An 18,639-nucleotide genomic window follows, 5' to 3' on the forward strand; every position below is an offset into this window, starting at 1 on the left:
TCAGGAAAACAAAACACAAATACAAAAATTATACTACTGAGATCTAAGTTAACAGTTTACACATATTTGTTCACAATCTCCTGAAAGAATAAAAAAATTAATTTCAATAGGTCAGAGTGCAACCACAGAGTGTGAAACATCCAGTTTATTTTTTTTTAAATGGTGAAAAAAAAAAGGTAAAACTTTTATTCATTTTCCACAAAGACAACCATTAAAGTATGCAAGTTGTCAGAAAAAAACCAAACTGGGTTAGAATTGTAAAAGTATCTGAGAAGCTGAAGCACACACACACCAGAAAAAAAAAAAAAAAAAAAAATCAGGTCACATTTGATGGTGCAAACAATTACAGGAAATACAGCCTATTCCACATTCAGGAAGAGCCCTCTCTTCCCACAGGTTTGCACTAGTCTGATAAAAACAATCCAGCTTCCTAGTTATTATGACGTGCATTTTAAACATCCTTGTTAATCCACAAAAGCCTTATTCACACATAAGAAGTTTAAAACACACATATGTAAAAAATATCTGTAACCTAAACAAAACTGACTTTCACATTTTACTATAAAATAGTTTGGTTTTTTTAAAAAAAAAAATCCTTCATATACTTCTCACATTTAAGTGGATCTTCAAAACCAAATGCCATAAGGCAGAGACTATTTACTAAGTTAAGCACCAAAACTTTAAAATATCGAACACTAGTATAAGTTCAGAAAGGAAAACCTGTTTTGGAGAACACACACAGAACCAAAACAGGCCAAAAAAGTAGATCCACATTCTGAAACCTAACTGTATTAGATGTACTGCTCACCTAAACCAACAGGTACATTCCTATCTCGTTGCACATAATTACAAGAAGTAAACACAACAGAAACCCATTTGAGTTTTGTTTTTAAATACTTCCATGTAAAAATAAATAAATAAAAGACTAGCATTCCAGCAGAGAAAGCAATCCCATGTTTTATTTCCTCAAATTCTTAGTGTTATGACTTTATTTCTTCAATTTGATCAGCACAAAATAAAAAGACAAAGGCTGATCGCAATATTATTCTTCTCAAGCATAAACAAAACCTTCAGAAAAAAGGTTATAGAGTAAATAAAAAAAAAAAAAAAAAAAACAAACAAAAAAACCCACCCCACCTACCAAAAGCACAACATTAAGCTAGAAGCAGCAAACCAAATGGGGGGTGGGGGTGTACATGCAAAGAGGGAACATGAACACTGTAGTTTTATTTTTAAATTATACATATAAACCTGTATATATACACACCTGCCCCTAATATTTGGTATTCTCAAAGGTGCCATGAAACAATTAATGAAACTATTAAATATTATACTTTTAAAGTAAGCATTCTAAATCTTGCAGACCCTTCTGGGAAACCAACAGTTTGCTACTGCTAAACCCTTCTGGTGATGTCAGTGCAGCATACAGTTCAAGATATTTAACGCGGTGCCTCTTTGGTAACCAGGATAAATGTTTTACAGAACAACAGTTGTTCCAACTTCTCAACTGTTCATTGTTATTGCCTATTCCACCCATGTAATACTGCGTGTAAGCATACATATATGTAAGTCCATGCCAATATAGATACCCACACAAATCCACAAGTACTTTGTCGTTTTTTGTTATCTTCTAATAGATTTGTTAATTTCACTACTCAAGTCAGTAATGGTGTTCAGAGGCCAGTCTCACGCCTCGGAAAAAAAATAACTGGCGCCCCTTAGCGTTCAAATTTTGAAGTCTTGAAGCAATTTACTCGATTTGCATGAAGCATTTTTTTCAACATTCCAAAAAGTTTTCTGCCTCCACAATACTTCCACCCAACTGCCAACGTAAACAGGAAAAGCAGAAATGCTTAAAGGGATAGCAGACCTCTTCCTGAAACTAGTTAGCAACACAGATTGTATTTTATTTTTCTTTTAAAGAAGAGTGTGAGGAATAGCTCCAATACAAGCCTTAAACTTTTTTCAGCAACAGCCTCCACAGCCCTCATTTTGGAATTCCAATACTTGACAAAACAGATTTCCAGAGCTTTCAATTTTTAAAAAATATATCAAAAGATGCAAGGATTTCAGACATTTCTTTTTCAGCGTCCTTCTTGTATGGGGAAATGTTTCCCTTTGTTTCGTTCTCTGACATCAAACAAAAAAAAAAAAAGGTTTCAGGCCTCCTCTGGCAAAATTCAGGAATTTAAAAATCCGATACCAAGCCTTTGGGAGGCTCATCTGTGCTAAAAAGGAGTCTTCTCAGTCAAGTTTCTTCTTGATACTTATTGCAAATCTAACTATTCTGAAGAGATTGCTGTGGTGACCAAGAACGTAAGTTTTACATAGTTTTACTTTTCACATCCGTATTTTCTCCAATATAAATTTAAACTTCACCTAGAGTCTTTAAAAATAGAATTTCCCATTATATCACATCCCACAGTCCATCTTTCAAGTATTCTTCACCGTGTTGGTTTTTTTTTTTTACTCCTCTATCATTTATTTCAGAAGGCAGCATTTTCTTGATATGCTGTTTTTTTGTTGTACTACAGTCACTATCTCATTCTTACAGTCTTGGGAGAGGGCAGGGAGTTTTTTCTACCAAATATAACCAGCGCTTTCATCTTCAGAGGTCAACAACTTCCCAAACTTCTTTTAACAATGAGGAATACGTCCACAAACAAGAATCCTAACTCGAAATCTCGAAATTCAGTATTTCATGCTAAGAAACCCAATAAGCTGAAACGGTGTGATTAATGTACAGCTTTATCATATTCTACAAAGCTACCAAACACGATTAAACAAACTGGTCTCTCTAACTCTCCAGAAAGCCTAGGTTTAAGGTGGTGAGAAAGGAAATGCTTTCAGCAAGGAAAGCAAACCTGTGAATCCAAGCTTAAAGATAATTTAAAATAGTAAAAACAACAGTTTCGCCTTATTTTTAACACAGTGGGTCTGCAACATGTATGGGACACATGAAGTTCCCAGCATACTCCTTTTTTCCTTCTAAAACGCGATTGATTGTTTGTAAAAACTCAACCTTAAAGGGAGCTATTTAGGAGGAGAGAAAAAAAAAGGGGGGGGGGGGCGCCTCGCCCCTCCGAGGCAGGAGGGTTGCGGGGCTGGGGGCGGCAGCGGACGAGTGGCAGTAGAAGACGAGGCAATTCCGTAAATTATTTTTTTTCCCCTTCACTAAAGTCACGCAGGAGTGTTTCAAGTTAGTTTCTTTAAAAGGTAAGGACAGCTGAAAGAAAAATTTGTTCGCTTCCCTTGCAGTGTAGGAAAATTATAATTAGTTTGTGGCCAGTTTGGGGTGGGGTAGAGCTGGAGCTGAAGAAAAAGCTCAGCCCCCTCCGCCTTAGTCATTCAAGTTCAAGCAGCTTCCAGAACGGCCAAATCTCGAAACCAAACACCCTCCCACCCCCCGCCCCCCCGCCGGGGCCCGCCGGCCGGGCCGCGGAGCGCTCCCCGGAGGGCGCCGCGCAGGACCCCGCTCCCCGCCGCGGGAGGGGAGCGCCGCCAGCAGCCAGCCTTTCCCCTCCTCCCTGCCTTCCCCCAGAGCACATTCCTGAGCTCCTCTCCTCGCTCCCTCCCCTCCGTGCGGTAGTTACCCTTCCCCCGGTTTTAGGAGACGGTGCGGAGACGGGAAAAAGGCAAAAATAAGGGAGGGGAAGGGGGGGGGGGGGGGAAGGAGACAGACAGACACCCCCACGGGAGAGCGGGGACCTGCGCGGCCAGGGCTGCCTCTTCCCCCTCCCACTCGCGCACCGAGTCCCCCGGCAGCACACGGCGGCAGCCAGGGCGGGGAGAGCCCGCACTTCCCCTTTGTTTTAGGCACCCCAGCCGGGGGCCGAGTGCGTGCGGAGAACAGCGAGGAGAGCGAAACAGGCCCCGGGCTCCCCCCGCCGCCCGGCCGGGGCTGGGGCGGGGGGCCGAGCGGGATCCCGGGAGCGGCTCGGAGGCCCGGGTAGGGGGGGAGGCAGGGCAGGGCGGGGGAGGGGGCGGCCAGGCGAGCGCTTTTACCTTCGTCCAGCAGCCTCTCGAGGTGGTTGAAGATCCCGCAGAAGTTGGGGAGGCTGCTCATCAGCTTCTTGTCGTTCATCAGCTGCATCAGGTAATCGGGGCTCGGCTTCGGCTTCTCCTTGGTTTCCATTTCCCCAACCATATTCCAAGCCCGCGCAGAGACGGCGAGCGCCCGCAGCAGCTCCGCCGAGCAACGCGACCGCGGCACGGGGCGCCCGGCTGGATCCGGGCGGGCAGGGAGGCGGTGGGGGAGGGGAGGGGGCGGGGAGGGGAGCTTCCCCGAGGAAGGAGGAGAAGGAGGAGGATTCAAATCCGGAGGCAAACGCAGACCCGCCGCCGAGTCCCAGGGACCGAAAAAAAGAGGAAACTCGGTAGAAACCCCCGTGCGGGCTGCGCCCTCCTCCCCGGGCACAAGGACCCGCCGCCGCCTCTCGGTGGTGCCGCCGCCGCCGCTTCCCTGCTCCGTGCGCCCTCGGCCGGCGCAGTCCTCGGTGTCGCCCCCCTCCTCCTCCTCCTCCTCCCGCGCACACACACGCTGAGCCCGGCTTCTCCTCTCGGCGCTGCCCCCTGTCTCCGCGGCGGGGGAGGGAGGGGACGAGCGGGGCGGGCGGGCGCTGCTGGCGCGGCTGCCGCTTCCAAGGAGCCGCCGCCGGTGCCGCTCCGCTGTTGCCGCCGGCGCCGCCGCCGCTGTTGTTGCCGCCGCGCTGCGCCTGGCGTGTCCTCCTCTCCGCCTTCCGCCCGCCCGCCCGCCCTCCCGCCGCCGCTGCCTGTGGCTGGTGAGTCTCAGCCCCGCCGCCGCCTCCTCACTTCTCCTCAGTTCGCTCCGGAGTTCGCTTCAGTTCAGGCTGCGCTGGCAGCAGCAGCAGCAGCGGCGGCGGCAGGAGGGGAGGGGGCAGGGCCCGCGGGGTGGGGACATGCCGGGGGGCGGGCCCAGGGCGGGGCGGCCCTTCCTCGGCGGGCGGCGGAGGCAGCGCCGCTTGGCGGAGCCAGCCTTCCCTCCCTTTCCGCTCCTAGGGCCCGGCCCGGCGCGGCGGGGGTGCGGGGGGCGCCGCACGGGCCGGAGGGGGCTGTCCTCCTCCGCCGCCTCCTCCGCCCCCTACCGACCACGCCCCCCTGCAAGCGTCTGCGTGCGGACGCGCAGCATCGCGAGCTACTCCCGCGCGCCTCCCCCCACCCCCGCCCCGCGGGAGCACGCGCGCGCACAGAGCTCCACTAAGCAGCCAGAGCCGCGCGGCTTCGCCCGTTCCGCGCGGGGGGGGGGGGGGGGGGGGCGGCGGGTCACGTGCCCCGCGGGGGCGGGGCGAGCCCCACAGAGGCGCGCGTGCATCCGCTGTTTACAACAGCGCCGGCGCTTCGCGTGGCCGCGGTCCCGCGCGGCGGAGCGGCGCAGCCGAGCGGCGGGGCCGGGGGGGGGGCGCGGGCGGCTGCCGCGCATGCGCCCGCGGGCGGGGGGGCGGCGCGGGTGGCGGAGCGGCGCGAGGAGCGATTTCCAATCGGTAAAGCGGGCGGCCCAGCGGAGGGGCCGGGGGGCACCGCGGCAGTGAGCCGTGACCGGCCCGCGGCGGTGGTGGGGGCTGCACTCCCCTTTCTCCCGCCCCCTCCGCCGCCGTGCTGTGGGAGCGGCGTCCCGGCGGCGGAGGGGTGCGGGGCCTGCGGGGCTGCCCGCCGCTGGGCCTGCGGGGCTGGGGAGCGGTGCGGGCGGCCCCGGCCCGGCCCGGCCCTACGCGCGCCCCTTCCCCCGCACGCTCGGCCTCGCAGAGAGGACGGCGGCCCCCGCCTGCGGCCCGCCCGCCTTCGCGGCACTGCCCTCCTGGCTGGGGCGGGCGCCCTCCGTGCTGGTAGGGCAGCCCGTGTGCTGGCGGCAGCCGCGGCTGGGCGACGCTGTGGATAGCGACGCGACGGGAGCAGCAGCATCCGGCCACCGGAACCGCCGCTCGGTGCTCGGGCCGCTACAGCCGCGGTGGCGAAGCAGCGCGGCGCGGTTGCTTGTACGTATCCTCCTTCCCCGCGCAGCTGCGGGGTGTTCTGGCTTGGTTTTTACTACTTAGGAAGTCGTGAGAAAGCTTCGCTGCAATTTGCAGTAGCTTGGTAGAATTTACGTTATAAAACTAGGTAAAAATCGCTTCATGCTTCGTCTAGTTCGCTGAAAACGGTCGTTTTTAATAAGACTAAAGTTAGCTTTCGCCTGAAGTTCTGTAAAACTTCAAATGGATTTTCATACATTTGAAGCACAGTATTTGAAGAAGCTTTAAATACTAGGTTAATCGCAATGAACGATGTTTCTAAAAACTAAAAAGAAGCAGAGACGTTGTCATCGTGATACGCGAGCAGTTTTATCGGGTGCTGCCAAGCAGTGGTGTTCTACCCTTCTTCAAAGGTGCACGTTGACAAAAAACGATGAGAAAGTGTAGTTCTCGTAATGGGAAAAATGTCATGCATTATTGTATTTCTTCTAGTCTTCATTGTATTTTTCCCCTGCAAACATGTAGAACTCATTATTTGCATGTGAGAATTTTTATTTCATGTCAGGGTTCTGTTTACATTAGATAAAAATTAATGACTTCTGCAAGATAAGTCAGGCTTACTGCTTCCATCATTTTATAAGTGTGTAATCAGCAATAAAATATTATCTTTGTTATCAAAGAAGGAGCAGCAATGTTACAAACCATTTTTTCTAATACAGATTCTAGTCCATCAATAGCATGCCCAAAGCACGCTGCAGTATGGCTGTGGATGATGAAACAATACAGTTTCTATTTAGTAACAAGATTGCATTTACTCTTTTTTCAACCCCCTTTTAAAATTGGAACAACCTTATAAGCTTAACAAAATTGCCATCCTTGTTATTTATTGTAGTTCATTCTGAAAAGATGATGCATTTTTGTAGTCTTTTATTTGCTAATTTTTAACCAGTGTGAAAACTTGCTATTGCTTCAGTTTGATTAAGGGCATCCATCAGACGGCAGGCTTTCATCTTAAAATCAGATGGACTTAGATAATGTTAGAATAATTGTTCCGGACTGCTGATTCTCACAGTAAAAATAGCATGTGGAGACTTTTTTCCAGCAGATCTGGTGTTCTCATACCACTTCATTATTGATTCCTGTTTGTAAGGTACTTTCAGTGTTTGAATACGAGCAGACAATACAAGGTAAGAAACACCCACACAAGTTGTTGTCCCCTACCTATCAGTTGTCTTACCTTCTAATAGGAATGATACAGCTTATCCTAAGATATTCTGCATTATTTATTGGAGAGAAAGAAGATGCACGCCAGCAGTTATTGAGGAATCACTCATGCAGTGCTATGCAAAACCCAGGCTCTAGTTTCCTCTGTGTTAACATGAAGTATTTTCTCAGTCTGAACAGTATGGAAATTGAGGCAAAGCTGTGTGCTCAAGCTCCCCATGTAATTAGCCATAAATGACTTATGGAAGAATCATGGATGAGAGTTTTTCTTAAATACTTAAGGACTCCAATTTAAATCTTTGGGAAAATGCCCTTGAAAAAGCTGAATGCTTGAACAAAATACAGATAACATTAGTTTTAAATAAGTGAATCAGCATGATACATTTCTTCATCAAGTACACAGTAAAAACAAGAAAGCTACCTAAAAGCTCCTCTCAGTGTATCTTATGTTCTTCTCTCAGCCTTTACCTTCCCACAGTTCCATATCCCAGGAAAGGCTGGTTTAAGAGTGCATGGGAGATTAAAGTTGAATTAGTTCTGGTTAAAGAGCTGTGAGAACGTTTATCTCCCATCAAGACTGGTGTGTCTACAGCCTGATCTAGAGGTGCTAGAAATACTCTTTGCACTGTGTTGAAATTTGCAGTTTTCCCATGGGGGAAGAAATGGGTGGGGAGGTGGGGGGGATACACACAGGGCTGGGTAAACTGGTCCTGTGGATAAGGGGGAGTGGTTGTGTGGTATTGATGGGGCAAGGGCGGGGAGTGGGGAGAGGTTGGTTTGTTTCAAGGTAACCAAATCCTGTTTGTTAGGTAACTAACTACCCAATGCCTTAACTTCTGTCTAGATGCAATTAAAGGTCCCTATCTTGAACTTTTGTGTTTTCACCTATGTAGCCCTTCTTGTATCTTGTAACCTGTAGTATTCTGCAACAGCTTCTCTTTTACAGTGAAGTTTTATTGCATTAATCTAATCTTGAAGTAAGAAAAATTACGATAATGCCAGCAGCAGCCTCTGTATGTTACAGTAAAGGCCTGCAATGATCATAAAAAGCAAATTCAATTACTGCTTTAATGTTCATAGCTGATACCACCTTGGGAAATAGGAATGCTGAAGGCTGAGGACTACTGGGAAGCATACTGTTCTAGTTAAAGTTTTGGCTGTTACTTCCAGCATCTTTGACCAAATCGCAGGCATATACAGTTGGATGTCATCAGCCTTCTGCCATGCTGTCTGTAAGAGGAAGGTACCAATGTGCTATGCTACTCTTCTTCAGGGAAAGAACCAATTCTTCACTTACCTGTTACAGACACTTGAGAAAAATATACTGTGTTTGTGATTCAGTATTGAATCGTTCATGGTGTATAAGGTTGTAGCTGCTATAACTGTAATGCAGTAGTCAGATGTGGCCACTACCAGATGAATATCTGAAATTCATTCATCTCTGCAAGGTGATTAACATGTGAACAGAATAAGGTCTAGAGCCAGACTAAAAATCTCAGGAACGAATTACATAGAAATTCTGTGGTATCTGACATCAAAAATGGATTTCCTTTGACATTAAGCCAGTCTGCCAGGTAACTTTTCAAACAGAAGCTATAGTAGTGCATCATTCAAAGTAATTAGCAGATGACATACTGTTCATAGTCTAAGGATGGACATTTCTGAATTCTGTGTGTGATCTTAAGAGACAATGCCTAAATTTGTCCTCTATTGATGCTAAGTGATCGCTGAAGAAATGGAAGATACAGGTTTTGAGCATACCTTAGTCTGGAAGCATTCAGATTTGTATATTTTACACTTGGGTACTTCAAGCTGTACAGCTGTGAAGAAGGGTGTAGTAACTGACAGTATCACTCACTCCTGTTAAAACTGGCCATTCCTCAGGTTGGAGTAAAGGAGCCAAAAGAAGAGATGTCTTTGTGATTCATCCTCTTAGACAAGAGTAGGAAGAGCTGCATTCTCACTGTTCCTGTGGCTGTGTATTAATTATGCAGTTAAGTTGCTAAGTCAAACAAAAATGTATTTTCTGTCTTTGACCTGATGGTCTGATATAAATATCACATGCCTGGCTGTTTTCTTAGTGAGTTATGTATTCCATATGCCTTAAGTTACTGTGATAGGGTACTGTTACGCAGATAGGATGGAGGGGCCTAAATTCTGCTTCATAAAACATTAAGCATTTTGTTTAACTCTCAGTAGTTAAGGAGGGCATGGGTATCTCTGTGTTGGACTTCATTTTTTATCTAACTACCAAATAGTCATGGTTATGCGTGGAAAAGATGTAAATCAATATGGAGTTGAATGTATTACATCAGTGTTCAAGATTGCTGTAGATTAATCACCTAGCAGATAGGATTTTTAAGTAGGTAATTTCCATGGGTAAGTAATGTCTGTACATGTGGTTTCTTTATGTACCACTATGTGGGCTTTCCTCCGGAAAAGATGGCATAATAGCAACAAGAAAAGGTGTGTGTGCCTAGAGAGGATGGTAGTTCTGGGCTCCCAAGAAATCTCTGTGCATTAAAACCAAAGCTGAGATTGATTTCATTTCACGCTTTTCAGGAGGAGATGAAAATGAAGTCTCATGTATGCCAGTTTTACTACAATGTTGCTGAGAAAGGTAGAAAACAGGAGGAGGGAAAGAAAAGCAACCTGAGAAAACATAGAAAAGAAAAACTTAACAGCAAATAGAGTAATAAAACTAAATCAAGGTACTACATTGTAAATGTAAAATTCACCCACTTTATCATTTGGTTCATAACAGCACTTTAAGTTTAAAAGCTATGAGGGGAAAAACTAATTATTCACAGAACGTACTTGAATCCTGTATTTTGAAGGTATGTTTTACCTCTGAGCTCATAAACTTCCCTACGTGTTGTAATTTAAAAACACTTGCATTATTTTGGTGCATTTTACTGTTGGATCATAACTAATGGATACCCTTCCTAGCTCACTGAAAGAAGCCAAATAATCTCTTGAAGTACACCACATGTGTTTGGAGTGTTTCTAACCCCATGCATAGCCCTATAGCTTCAGTTAGTGTGTTAGGTACTACACTTTCTGCCTGTGCAGTCATAAAATTAGTACTACTACCTTTGTTATACAGCTCCGGACTTGCATAGCAGAGAATTTAAAATGGCTTCTGGCCTGTCCCTTTTGGAAAACTCATGTATGGAAATACTTTGTGAGCCAGCCTGTGCCACACATTGCAAAAGTGGGAGCAGCAGTGAGTATGTTTTACTGTAAGTGCTGCCTAACTCTGTGGAGTCACTGAATTGGCCATTGTTAAATGTAATACCTGGCGTGGGAGTCCAGCTAACACACATTCTAGTTCAAAAGACTACGGTAATTGGGATATTTGCAAATAAAGGATATTAAGGATATCTTAGACGTTATTTCAGATATACTTGGCTTTTTACCTTCTATCCAGTTTGTACTAGATGTCTAACCTTAAAACTATCCAGGATAACATCGTACATTTTAATTGATGCAGTCACCTCAGCTACAGTAGTGCCCTTAGCAGCTTTTATTGTTTGCAACGTGTAACTAAAAATACCATATTTCAAGACATAGTTCTGTGTAAAATAGGTAATTGGAAGTATTTTTACCATAGTGAGAAGTGTTTCTGCCTTCACTGTAAGATTAATAATAATAAAAGATACAAAGTTCATGTCACGGAAATTTACAGATTTATTTTGGCAACCACAGTGGCAAAGAGCTGACAGTTAAAGTTTTAAAGGAACTGCTTTTTCAGGAGCACCATCTTTTGGTAAAATACCATGGTAAGTTGGTTACTGTTGAATATAAATTAAATTTTTTCAGCCTTTGTAAATAGATTTAAATTAACCATTCCTCTTAATGACTAGTAAAACCAAGTAGAGCTTAAAATGTAACTAATGCATTAATTTAACTTTTCCTTTTTACATATCAGAAATACAAATGTGTATGTATATTGACATACACTGAGGGATTGCTAGTGGTGTGTTGCTTATGCTTCTTCATGTTCAGTACTCAAAGAGCAGCAGTTCTTACCCAAGGAGCTTATATTTAGCTGGACAGAAAACATCAAAACAAATTATAAGAAAACTTTGCATTTTTAAAAATCTTTTGGTAATGAGCAAGAAACATCTGTATTGGTTGAGTGTTGTAATAAATTTAAGCAGCTGAAAAATCTAGAATCTTTTTCCTGATAAGAAATCTTTCCCCCCCCTCCTCAAAATACTTCGTATTTTCCAAGCCTTTGTTAAATACAAATCCTTTTTCGTGATTTAACGGTGAAGAGAAGTATCTGGAGTTAAAGCTATGAGAAGAGAGAGGGGCCAAGCAATATGAATCTTACAAGCTTTTGGAGGTGAGGCAGAATCGTTCAGCAGTGTTCATGGAAAGCAAAGGACAGAGAGCAGTGCTACAGTGGTTGTTGACTACCCACATGAAGACCACTGTGCCCCAGTGCTGTAGTAGCCCCAGAAGCCGGCTCCCTCCTCTACCTGTTCATGGGTATTTGTGACTTTTCTCTGAAAGGAAACAGCAGTGTCAATCTCTTAGTATTTTTTTATGATCCTTTTTCACTTTAGATAGCCTGAACTTTGTTTTGTTCATGAATGACTTACTGTCTCCTATTAGTTCCTCCTACCTGCAGTCTTTCTGTTGAGTGTGGCAGGTCTTCCCTGGAATACAGTAATCACGTAAGTTGTAGTTACATGCCCCACAGCCCGTTTCATACTTTGGTACTCTTCAGAAGCTATGAAGCGCTTTGTAATAAAGTACTCCAAGTTGCTTGGATGAAAGCCATTACAAAATTGCAGAGAATTATTGCTTAAGCACTTGGATAAATTCAGGATTTCCTGATAGAAACAGGAAGTATCCCAATTCTCCTGCCATCTTTGTTGGCATTTGTAGGCTGGTGCATCCTGAATCCCTGTCTGACTGTCACCGGAGCTCAGAGGACAAGTCACAACAATCAGTAAAACACAGCTCCTGGGCTCAAAGCCAAAAGGTGAACGTTTCTGGATTGCTAGCTAATCTGGGAGTTCTGACTCATTTTGAGCTACAGTCACTTCATAAAAGATCATATGATCTTATTGAGCTAATACTGTGTCTGATTATTATTTAAAATGAGTTCGTTGCTTGATGATGATAATTCATTGTTACAAGCTTATCAGCGCGGTAAAGGGTGGGATTCACTTACCTTATGGTATTCCTCTTGAACCTCCAAAAGATCACTTTTCTCTCATAGTTCCTTTATCACATCTGCCAGCTCTGTGCAGGTGTCTTACACTTTTGGACGTCTGGAGCGGCCACTGCAAACCGTTGAGCTGTCAGCTGAACCTCACTGTAAGCATGCAGAAATGTTTTCCTGTTAACCACTTCTGTTCTCAGACCAGTCTGAACCACAGCTTGGGTTCAGGACCTTGACATGAACTAAGTTACTCAGTTGAAGGTAATGCAGTTGTTCCCTAGCTTCGGCTTTCAGAAATGCGTTAGTATTCTACATTCATCGAGTCATGGTGTTGGACAGACACGGAGTAGAGGGGCAAGGGAGTAGGCTGAAAAGTGCACTATGGTGCAGAGGCAAAATGGAGTAATCACCCAGATTTCGATACAGTGGTGTGATAAAAAAAATAAAATCACTGCAGCTGAATTTGAAGTGTATGGAAGTTACACTTTTGAGCCTTCTGTCAAATTCTCATAAATTTGTATTATTCTTAGTTTGAAATGTTTTGTGTGTGGTCTCTGATTGTGACTGAAATACAGGGAACGGAAATTTCCTTTAGGTTCAAATGACTGGTACAGATCCAGTTCACGTAACTCTTTAAGTACTCTGTTCATTTAGAACATGACAAGTTTCCATGTACATGCTACAACTTCTCTTATAACTTGTAAAAGTTTTTAAGTCCACTTTCTTTATTAGCAGCTTTATGTTATGGAATTGTGTCATTTATAAATAAAGATGATCACTGAAAAGTTACATTTATCTCTTAGAGTATTCTATTCGTTAAAAAATACATATTTGAAAGTTTCATGGACAGTTTCACCTTTCAGGTATTTACATAACTTGTTAAACTATGAAAGAGAGGTTATTAAATTACATTGATTACAGGGGTTTCTTTTCACAGAACAAGTGTGACAGTTTTCTGGGTTTAGTGCACACTCCAAATCCTGATGGGACTGAAGAACCGTTACCCTATCAGCTTAAGGAGCAGAGAAATGCAAAAGTAGGTTTCTCAATAGAGTATACACTGCCAGCCAGTTCGTGTAGCAATACTTAAAGAAGGTCACCATGAAGGCAGGTATTAAGTAATCCAAGTAGGGCAGTCTGCCTTCTTCCCACCCTAGAAAGGTCTGGAAAGTCCCTGTTATATGGGAAGCGGGCAAACCACTTCTCTGTTAGAGGTGGAGGCAGCACTGCTTGATGTAAAGCATTTCCCCATCTCTAGAATTTTTCTACTTGCTTTTAAAAAGTCATCACATGGGCAGCCAGTTTTCAAGCCAGAAGGTGGGCTTCCCCTTCGCCAGTCAATTAAAGTATCCATTCCTACCTTGGTTTTCCTTCCAGGTAGCTTATAGGTATTCGTCTGATTCTCATTACTAGAGGCATAACTGATCTTTTTTCCCATTTTGAAGTTTGTAAGCACCTATCTTACGGTTTAGTAGTGAAATCAGTTATCCCTCTGGCTGCAGATGTATCTTGGTACTTCATTAGAAGTTTGTCAGTGTAGGTGGAGTCCTTTGTATTAGATTGACAGGTGATTAGTGGGAGAGTCATAGCAGCTCACATGCCCAGATGTGTTCACTATTTTGCTCCAGTAATAGGGTTTTGGGGTTGTCTGCTAATAAAAACCAATGAAAAAAAAGAAAACCCCACTGAGTTCATTTAAGAAACTGAAATAAGAGATCAATTTGAAAGAAGTACACTTGGACTTTTCTGTTATCACAAGTACAAAATAGTAGATTAGCAATATAGTAAGATAAGCGAATATTGTAAATGTATTATGTGACTAAAATGACCATTTTGCATATAGTATTGATGTAATTCTCCTGTAATGCAGTTCATATGATTGATGTGGAGCTTAAGGAATTGAGTTACATTATTTCATTCTAACTTTGTCCTTGCAGCAATCAAAAACCTGCCCTTTTGGCTGCTTATGATCAAGAATTCTGTTATGTGTGAATCATTATTTGTGTCTAATTACAGACTTAACTGGTTCGTGGCCTTCATGACCTTTTAGCTGAAAAGGATACCCAAGCACAGCAATTGTAGATCACAAGTCATTGCATGTAGGTAGTGTGATGTAATCCTTCAAAAATAATTTGATCTTAAATCATGAAAAAAAAAAAGGAAAGTATTACAGATTCCCTCAGGTTTAAAAATACAAAAAAATTCAGAATTTCATACCTGGGGTTGGACTAGATGATCTCAAGAGGTCCCCTCCAGCTTAAACAATTATGTGAAAAGCCACATGATTCAATTATGAAAATACATTAAATACCAAATTTTATTGTCGTTATATTTTTTTATCTGTAATTTTGGATGTTTTGACAGTGTTTGTTAGAAATAGTAGAGTTATATATATAAATATATACAGCACTTGGTCTAAATTATATGGGTTACTAGCTGTACAGCAGATAATACGGTTTAAACTACATTGTGATCTCATTGCCTCTTATTAATTGTCAAACTACCTAAAACTGCTTTTCATGTAACCTAGGTGTCCTTTTATGTAAATGTTTTAAGTTTGTATGTCAGTGTGTGAACTGCAAACAAGTAGAGAAGCATTTCTCTGAATTTCTTCAGCTTCCGAAACGTGAAGTGTTTTGCTTCTCCTCTCAAAAAAATTACAGGGTAGAACAAAACTAGGAAGAAAGCATACACATCCTTTGCAACGTTGTCTTTGCAAAACTAGTCTGTTGGGTCATGCGCAGAAAACAGCCAAGCAGTGAGACTGGGATTGTATTGACAAGAACAAGATGAATGGCCCCCTGGAGACTATGGGGTTTGTATGCTCCTTTCCACCACCTTTTCATCCTTTTGTACTCCCTTTCAGTTCATATGCAGATGAACTCAAACCCAGTCTTCACTAAATACTCTTTTTCACTTTAGTTTTGGAAGGTAGATGGAGGATCTAAATATTTATGAGGCTTTTTTCCTGTGGTTTATGATGCACTCTTGTTGAATGTTGAGGAATTACGTTAATGAATGCATGCCTGCACACACAGACACAGAAACCAGGCAAAAGGAAAAAAAAAAACCACACAAAGCATTGTCAGCTCTAATGTCAGCCCTTGCTAAAACAGTTCCCATGGAAAAAAAAAAAAAAAAAAAAAAAAAGGCAGATTTAAAATCTGTTGCCAGGAGAAAAATAAATTGTATGGCTGAGCACAAAAGAAAGAACAAAGTTTCATCTTTCCTTTCCTCAGCTGCAAATGTAACTCTTGTTTCAGCTCTGAATAAATTTAAAATAAAACATGTTAATTGAAAAAGGAAAGCTTGTCTAAAAAGTCTTAACTGGATTTATTTTCAGTAATGAAGAAAAAGGAAAGCTTCAGTCCTGTACAACTTTCCTTTAATATCAGTACTAATAAAAATGATACATATTTTTTGTATGATACAAGGTGCAGTAAAATATCATTTAATTTGAGCTACAAGTCAAATAATTGAATAAAGTTGGTTTTGCTATGATTTTGCTAACTTCAGTACTTCTATTTAGGAGGCTTAGATTTTATGAAACAGGGTTTTTTCTGGAAACTAAACTGACATTTTTCCTAAATTTAATACATAGAATATACTGAGATTATAGCTAGATATACTAGAATATGAATTTATTTTCAGAATGGGTAGTTCAAAACTGTAACTTAAGGAACATGCTTGTAATAGATGGAAGGCTATATTACATTAAAATACTAGAACTGAAATATGGATATATTAATTCTTTTAATGCTGTGTTGTCAAGAAGACTCATTTCTTCAACCTTTAATCATCTCTGTTCTCCGATGCACACATAGCTGTGGCAGACAGGGCCTTAACTCATACCAGTGGGACAGTAAATTCACATTGGTGAACCAGAACATAGGATCTTAAAATGTGCTTTTGTGTTATCTGTTAAAAATTTACTGAAGCGATTGCAGAATGTTAAGTCTTAGCTCTTCAAGTGCAATAGTATTTCACTGTCTAGGTTCTGGTTTTAGTATTTATAATATGCCTATCTGAATTTCATAAAACATTGCCCTAATAAATATGTTCATGTTTTTATTGAAGTTTGTTTCCAAGGTATTCAATTTTATATGGAATTAAATCCATTAAAGCTATCTACATTTTATTTATTCTGAAGTTATTGTTTATGATCTTCAGATACTTTGTTGTTTTCAGTGACTTTGCCTATGATACCCAAGAGTTAAGTAAAACAGATTTTGCTTATCAGATCCTAAGACACCAAAGCTGTATACAAATTAACAAAAAACTACTATTTGACAACTGAAATCACATCACTTTTTTTAGTCTTTCATCCATTAACCTGCATCTTTTCCCTCTTACCTTCCGCCCCCCCCCCCCCCCCCCCCCCCTCTTTCTGTCAGTCTACATTGCCAGTTGTGGCCACAGATACAATTTTAGATATTGTTGAAGTACTTAAACCCTTTAAACTTAAAAGTGATCAAAAAAAAAATATCTTTTTTTGGCTTGCAACTGGGGAGATTTCAAACTTACCTGGACTGGTCCAGCCTGAGCAAATTGAAGCACTTATGTGGGATCTTGCTGAAACTTACTTGCATGTCTGTGTAATTACTTGCTTGGCGGTTTGTTGTTTTTTAATGTGGGTGGGTTTGCAGGGAGAGGAAGGCTTCCTTCTATATATACATGTATGGGCCACAGCAGATTAATAGGTGAATGAAGAAAATGCATCAAGCTGGTAAATGTTGGAAGAAAAGAGCAATAGGGAGATGAGATAATTGAATAAGCTTTGAAGGAGGAAGAATTGGAAGCAAAGAACAGAGGAGCTGAGGAGAGTGATGCAGTAGTAGTAGAGGCAGATATAGCAGAATACTTTTATATGGCAGACAGGGGAAAAAAAAAAGTGTCATTGGCTTGAGTAAGGGGGTTTTTTTGGCTCCCTTTAAGCTATTGGCACCCCCAAAGAGAGGAGGAAAGAAGTGGCATACAAGCCAAGGTCATTAAAGTAGGTTTTTGGGGTGAGAAATGTCAATGAGCTATAGGTATAAGTCCGGGAGGAGGTATGTCAGTCAATCATTTATAACACCAGAAAAATACCCCTCAAAAAAACAACCCAAAATCCCCAAAAGCAATGAGGTTGTAGTCTACAGGAGTGCCATGTTAATGCTGAGGAAGGCAATTATCCGTACTTTGCCCAAAAGGAAGTGGCACAGAAAATTCAAGAATTTGCAATGATAACAAGGCTGAGCTAGACATTGTACACATGTGCCCAGCAGCTGCATCTCCACCCAGCTCACTGACTGTAAGGACAAGCCACCTTCTCCGGTCTCAGAAGTTTATGTAGAAAGGGACCCATGTGAGGAGCCAGAAAGTTCTTTAAATAGATTATAAGATATAAACTAGTTACCTAAGCTGAGCACTTATTTCTTCTCCTGAAACCCATTTGCATCCACAGATTTCTAACCTATTAGAATAAGCTCTGCTTCCAGCAGATGCAAATGCACAAAATGCAATTGCACAAATAAAATAGCAACGCTTCCAGTGGATTCTTAAAGGTAAGACCACAAACGTACCTAACGGTCTTCTGCCTTGTGAAGTTTTGCTTTAAAAAGAACCCAGGGTAGGAGCACATTCTTCGCTCTCCTGAATCGGGGTCCTACAGTGGATTCAGACTTCAGGTCCCAGTGCAAAATCCTCATTCCTGGGGACGGGGGGAGGACGGTCATGAGGAAAAACATGGAACTGATTGAACTGACTGTAAGGACCCAAATCACAGTGCTGTCAGGATTACCAAACAGACATTAAGATTTCCAACAGCAGAAACTCACCGTTAGCTGTTTGCTAGGTGAAAGAATTCACATTTTTTGCTATTCTTCGCTGTCTGAATTTTGCTTAAATTTAGAAATCACAAAAATAATAAACCCACACACCACTGCAAATTGCAGGTAAGCTCTCTCAACACTCATCTTTTGCAGTGAACACTAAAAATGAGCGATCTTCCTTTTTCCCAAGGCTGATTCTAAGCATTGTCACATTTTATCTGAAGGCAGTGGGGTGCAGTCATGTATTTTCAAGAAAGTACTTTCTTGAGTCCATTTAATCTTTAGGCTGGGATTTTTCCGAATGGATTCCTGCATAAATTTACCCTTTTTTTCCCCTTCTCAAAAGAAATTTCCTACAGCTGAATCACAGCATTCTAGAGGGAATCTGCCACTCTGCCTAAGCAAGAAGTCGAGCTGTTTCCATACTAGCGTAACAGTCATCTCCCAGGCGGAAGGT

The 18,639-nt window shown here is 42.8% G+C and overlaps 1 protein-coding gene and 1 long non-coding RNA gene across 12 annotated transcripts in view; one reads left to right on the plus strand and one right to left on the minus strand.

The window, feature by feature from the left end:
- Nucleotides 1-4,749, minus strand: part of QKI (QKI, KH domain containing RNA binding) — a 159,908-nt gene extending 155,159 nt beyond the window's left edge. For 4 of the 11 annotated variants that reach the window (XM_040598387.1, XM_040598383.1, XM_040598395.1 and 1 more), the window contains exon 1: nucleotides 4,006-4,747. In XM_040598387.1, the coding sequence (XP_040454321.1) occupies nucleotides 4,006-4,147 (142 nt within the window). In that variant the 5' untranslated portion in view covers nucleotides 4,148-4,747. Of the gene's footprint in view, nucleotides 1-4,005 lie in introns of all 11 variants that reach the window. The other 7 variants (XM_040598388.1, XM_040598386.1, XM_040598391.1 and 4 more) reach the window with 5 other exon arrangements.
- Nucleotides 4,750-5,411: 662 nt separating this feature from the next.
- Nucleotides 5,412-16,671, plus strand: LOC121090172. The gene is made up of 2 exons (XR_005828475.1): nucleotides 5,412-13,408; nucleotides 15,036-16,671. It is a non-coding gene; the product is annotated as an uncharacterized LOC121090172 (long non-coding RNA).
- Nucleotides 16,672-18,639: the final 1,968 nt, after the last annotated feature.

Source organism: Falco naumanni, chromosome 6 (genome assembly GCF_017639655.2).
Source record: "Falco naumanni isolate bFalNau1 chromosome 6, bFalNau1.pat, whole genome shotgun sequence".
Lineage (NCBI taxonomy): Eukaryota > Metazoa > Chordata > Aves > Falconiformes > Falconidae > Falco > Falco naumanni.